The sequence below is a fragment of the Argiope bruennichi genome, chromosome 10 (genome assembly GCF_947563725.1).
Source record: "Argiope bruennichi chromosome 10, qqArgBrue1.1, whole genome shotgun sequence".
NCBI lineage: Eukaryota > Metazoa > Arthropoda > Arachnida > Araneae > Araneidae > Argiope > Argiope bruennichi.
Genome location: NC_079160.1, coordinates 124,995,948 through 125,001,947, shown reverse-complemented (window position 1 = coordinate 125,001,947; position 6,000 = coordinate 124,995,948). Strand labels below are relative to the sequence as shown.

General features: G+C 25.6%; 1 protein-coding gene across 1 annotated transcript in view; it reads left to right on the top strand.

Annotated features, from left to right (window-relative positions):
- Nucleotides 1–863: 863 nt before the first annotated feature.
- Nucleotides 864–6,000, top strand: part of LOC129988526 (protein FAN-like) — a 66,141-nt gene continuing 61,004 nt past the window's right edge. Inside the window, exons 1-3 of the mRNA XM_056096771.1 lie at nt 864–1,164; nt 1,641–1,739; nt 3,824–3,902. Of these exons, the coding sequence (XP_055952746.1) occupies nt 1,133–1,164; nt 1,641–1,739; nt 3,824–3,902 (210 nt within the window). The 5' untranslated portion in view covers nt 864–1,132. The remainder of the gene's footprint in view (nt 1,165–1,640; nt 1,740–3,823; nt 3,903–6,000) is intronic.

Below are 6,000 nucleotides of genomic sequence, written 5' to 3'. Positions count from 1 at the left end.
AAGCTAAAAGTTGGCAGAAAATGAAATAAAATTTTTTATCAACATTTACTTTTTTTCTATTAAGGGATGACAAAGAGAATATAAAACTGACATATTAGTTTGAAAGCTGTAATTCGTTTTACAGTAGACTCTCGATTATCCGCGCCTGCCGCACTAAGTTTTTTTTTTTTTTGCTTCCAAGCAAAGAGAAAATGCTTCTAAAGCAAGAAGCAAACACAAATGACTGATTTCTTCAAAACGGTGTAGTTTTACAGTTATGCTTTTGTAATTACATAATACATTACAGTATTAAAACAGTACATATGTATTAATTTTTCTGTGTATCCTTGAAGCCTCTCGTAAGTACAAAGCACTTTTCTGTTTTCATTAAGAAAATGCATTTTAGGTTTGTTTTGAGTGATATACTAAAATAGTAAGCGTTAGTTAAACATGTCCTGCTGTTTATTTTACGTTTCATTGTACATAAAATGATTTTTCAAAGTTGGAATGACTGTTTTCTCTTTTGCTATACCCGTTTTTAGCTTTTTCGGATTATCCGCGATTTTTGTTATCCGCGGCGGCCGCGCCACCCAATTCCGTGGATAATCGGGAGTGTACTGTACTTGTGTTTATAATTTGTTCTAGAGCGACATCAATTAGCCTAAACTACAGTAATAAAGTTTCCGATAAAAATCATTCACATCATATTATTATTTAAACATTTCTCATTCTTTGCCGAATATTAATATTAATACAAGTCGAAATCTTGTATTGTAATTTTTACGGACACCAACCTCGATAAATAAACAAACATTGTGCAGTTCACGTGTCATGACGTAAGCATCGACAAAGGATGAGATAGAAACAGGTCTCGTTTGAGCAAACCAATCAGCATGCTATCTGAATAAAAGTTGTTTTCTGTCTGCAAATTCCATGCCGGTAGTTTCATATTTGTAAATAATAATGTCTACTCATTGTCATGTTACTCCCCATTAATTTAAAATTTGTGTTAGAAGTTACAAGCTCTTATTACTTATGAAAACTAAAAGGATTTAATTTTCTTTTACCTTGTTTTATTATTTTATATGATCATGATTTAATGTTTAATATAGTGATATTGTCAATTTTTAACTAAATCAATTACCTTATTTACATGGCATTTCAAGAAAACTCCAATAAAGAAAGGTAGAGTATTGTATCACAATTTATGTTTTTTGCGATTGCTTTTAAAAAGGGATTTTGATTTTTTTGTTACCAAGAATTTTTTTTAAAATACGAAACAACTATATTGGATTTTAATGTAAAAAAAAAAAAAAATGTTCAAAAGAATTAGATTACTTGGTAAATTTGAATCTTTTATGCTGTTTTATTTCATTATTGAATTTTTTTTTCGAAAAATAGAAATGCAAATTCTTTTTATTCTTGGTTGTTAATTTTTACATACCACTCTTCTGATTTTTTAGGAAATTTCTAATGTTTTCTTGGACATAATTATGTAATGTGTATATAGGTATAGAAAGAATTAATTAGGCATAATTATTTTGTTATAAATTATTTATTTATTAAATTACAGTAAAGATGTTTTTGCATTGCTTTTTTTAAAAAGAAAATATAAATTTGTGTTTAAAGTTTAAATCGTATTTTTTTTTTTTTTTTTTTAGATTTTCCTTGTTGCTTCTTGAGCCAGGTGAAATTTATTTTGAAGATTACAGCTGTTATTGTTATCCAGGAAAAATATCTGAAAGTGAAGCATGTCGACGGTATGGCTTGCATTTTTCTTGAAACACTCAAGATTTTTTTCTTTTTAATAAACTGTGATTTTTGTTAGGTTTTATATTGAAATTTTTTTGGATATATTTTTTATCAGTTTTTTTTCATTTAGTTAAAATAATTTTAAAAAAATATTTATTAATTTTCTATAAATTTCGATCATTTTGTTCCAAAAGGCTGTTTTATATGATAAATAGTGTGGGGCTGATTAATAAGACAAATTGTAAAATTATAACTCGGTGAAGAATATGATGTTCTGGTAGTATCTTAGAAGATTAAATTTCGTAGGGCTGCAGGATTTCTGAAGAATTTTATTAGAATACAAAACGTATTAATTAGTGTAATATATATATATATGTTGCACAATAAATAAAAATGTCTTTCTTTATCAATCTTGCTTTTTTAAAAATTAGTTCACATTAGATTAATTTATAGTAAGAATAAAAAGCAAAAGAATACCCTTTCTATTTTTTTTATTTATTTTGGTGAATAAATATATATCTAATTAGAATTTCATTGACTTTTTTGATTTCTACTGGGATGATTCTTCCTTAATTTATCATGATTCAATTGTTATAGAAAAGAAGGTGCATATTCTGAAGAATTTTTTTTCCTTAAAGAAAATATCTACTTTCTTCTTGTTTCTAGTCTAACATTAGAGAAATATTGCGAGATATACGTTTATTTTCAAAGTATAACATAATACAAATTAGTTACAAATATTTTCATGATATGAGGAATTATACCTTTAATCAAAAATTTATCTTCAAAAAATGGGGTTCTAATTTCTTTAAAAAATAATAAGCATTTGCATTTTTTTTTTTGCTTGGTTATTAAAAAATTGTAAGAATTTTTTTTTTCTGAAAAGAAGCAAAAAAATTCATCTATTTTTTTTTTTTTCCGGCCCTTGCATATTAACGCCACCGCAGTTACAGATTTGGTGGTTTTTAAATGCCGCCAATCTACACCTAAAATTTTTTTCGACAAATCATAAAATAAAAGACTTTATTTAAAATCAAAACATTGCTCTTTATTGGCTCATTAGCACAAAAACTTCCAAATCTGTAGCTGTGTTGGCGTTAATACGCAAGTACTGTTTTTTTCTTTACATTAGTTAATTAAATTCTAATAATTATTTTTGCTTCATATCTACAGTTCCTGTTCCATAATGATTCCCTCTTGAATTAAATATAATGTACATTTTCTTGAATTTTACCAGAAGAATTATTTTACTACTGAATATTCTGCCTTTTTCTATCACTGCCAGGTACAACCTATTTCTATGAAGTAATATAACGAGATATTCTATCTTCACTCTAAGTTCTTTAATACTTAGGTAAATCATCTTAGATACTACCTGTTGTAATAAGGGAGAGAAATTCCAGAGATGGAAAAATTCTAATAAAATCTATTACAATGAAAGAATTTATTATTCTTTGAAAAAAGCATGAACAATATGCTTTGCTATTGTTTTTATTTCATTTTTCGCTCATGCTGATTCATTTGTATTGGTCCTACTAGAATGCTTGATTTTTTTTTTATATGGTGAAAACTGAGGAAGAAAATTGCAGCCTGAGTTAAACAAGAAAAAAAAAATCTTATTAGATCTCTTTTTAATATGAATTGTTTATTAATAAATTAAAGAGAAAAAGAGGTAATCAAGAGGTGGACATGAGGTAATCAAGAATTGGGACTGTTTCTGCTTATGTAGAACTTTTGGTCATCAAAAAAGAAATAAAATATCAATTGTAATTTGATATTATCTTGTACTTCAAATCTTTATTGCTAAAAAAAAAAAAAAAAAAAAAAAAATGCATCTTATAACTGTTTTGGATGCTTGACAAAGCTGTAATTATTTAGAAATATATATTCTTTTTTTTTATTTATTTATTAATATATTTTAATAATTTTGATAATAAAAATTGTCTGAAAAAAAATAAAAAAAATATAGAAAATATCCATTTTTTTCTTTAACTTTATAGTTTTGATAAAAAATTTTTTTTTGTAATTAATAAAAGGAGGGGGGGGGGGAGAATTTTAAGTAGTTACTAATTTATACCAATTTTCAAAGCAGAAACCAGAAAGGTCGTCTGAAAGTTTGCTCTAAATCTATTCTATTTGACCCTAAAGATGTGTGCAATCCTATTCTTAAGGTAAGATATATTTTTATAATTTTATATATATAAAGAAACTTTAAATTTATCAATTTATTTGATACATTTTTATAATTTTTTAAGTCTATATTTCGAAACTTCTTATTCTTGTGAATTCATGTAAATGTAACTTTGTTTGCTGTATATTATTAGATTTTTCTATGACATGACATATTTTAGATTAGTTAGAGTATGTCTTTTGAAAGTTCAAAATTTATTATTCAATAGTTTGATACAACAGAAACTGGCAATTTAAGAAAAGCTGCATGATATATCAATATAACTTAATAAATAATCATGATTGCTATTCTAATGTCTTTAAAATTAGTTCATACATTTGATCAACACTAATTTTTATATCAATGATGTATATTCAATATCGTAAAGTTTCTATATTTAGAACAGAACTTATTTAATTCTTATGAACTTTCTCTGTAATTCTTGAAATATAGAATCGCAAATTAATTAATTCTTGTAAGATATCATATATTACAAACTTAAATTCCTATAGATATATTTATAATTATTTAAAAAAAAGATACATTTTTTTACTTGTATATACTGTTATTTGTCTTTGATTGAAATGTTTGAGGAGATATAATAAATGGCTGTGACATATAAGGGTTATACTTGGTCAAAGTTTTAGTATCCATAATAAACATAATGTTTGTTCTAACATGTTTTACAATTGTATGCTGAGATTTTTAAGTTGCATATTAAGTTTCATAAATCTGTGTAGATTATAAGTTCAAAAGTTTTATGATTTGTGTAAAGAAGAACAATATTGTTTGATTGTATCAAAAACATATTCAAATTTTGTTATTAAGCACAATTGTACTTAATACAAATGTAGTTCATAATGAATGATGATTTTTTCCCCCTAATTTTATAGTAAATTATTTTTATGTAAAAAAGATTTTGGACAATCCTTTTTCAAATTATTAACATTTGAAAATAAATAAAAAAATGAAATGACATCTTTTTTATTTATGATACCTCACACAAATACAAAAGATGTCATTAATGTTAATGCAATATAAACATTGTAGAGTCTAAATTATATGATGGGTATTGTAAAACTTTCCTTCAAGCTTGTCTAATTTTTAATGGAGTCTTCAAGACATTTAAAATTTTGCATTGTCTTGTTCTGGAGATTTCTCACTCAGTTGATCAAAGATACTTTTCTTTTAAAGCAGCAAACAATGAACTACATAGAACACTGCTCTTTTTTGTCGCAACTTTTATTTTCCACATGACACGTAAGAAGATTGTAGCGGATGCCCACTTCCAATGCCTTAGCAATGTTGCCAATGCAATGTCTTGCCTTCCTCAGTAAATCGCGATAAAAGAAAAGTAGGCTGGATAGTTTGGAAGCCGGATAGTTGTGAACTGGATACTTGGCAGTGTACTGTATATGGTTACTGATATAGCTATGTCTATCAATTGTACAAATTCTTTAAGCAGCTTCAGAGACTTCTCAGCATAAATTGAAATTGCATTTCCAGATAAATAAATTCTGCATATATGTATCACTCATCTAATAAACTACTCATCTAAAAAAAAAAAGAAGAAAAGGATATAGCTTTTTGTATAGTATTTTGAAATCAATAGTAGTTCTCAGTTGTATGCTTTACATACAGTTTTATGATGCATGCATGCCATTTGAAGGATTTTATGATATATATGGTTATAAAAATAATATAGTTCTATATACATTTATTTTACCTTATTTCCACTGCTAATTTTATTTTTGATTAGTTTAGAAAACAGATTATGCTGTTACATCATAGAATGATAATAACACTGCTGGTTATAAAAAGCTAAATTTTAAACTTGAATGATTCAGTGAATAGGTTGACAATATTTTTATTACATTCTGAATTTAGATAAATTTTTAATCTGAATACAGAATAAACTGGATGCAGAATTTAAGCTTAAATGCTTATGACAATAGGATGAACTTTCAGGCAATTCTTATATAGGTAATTTCATCAAATATGAATTAGTTTAAATTTTTATAAAGATATGAAAGTTATTATATTTTGCTTAAAAGTGTACAAAATATAAATGTATACACATTACTGATTAAATGTATATT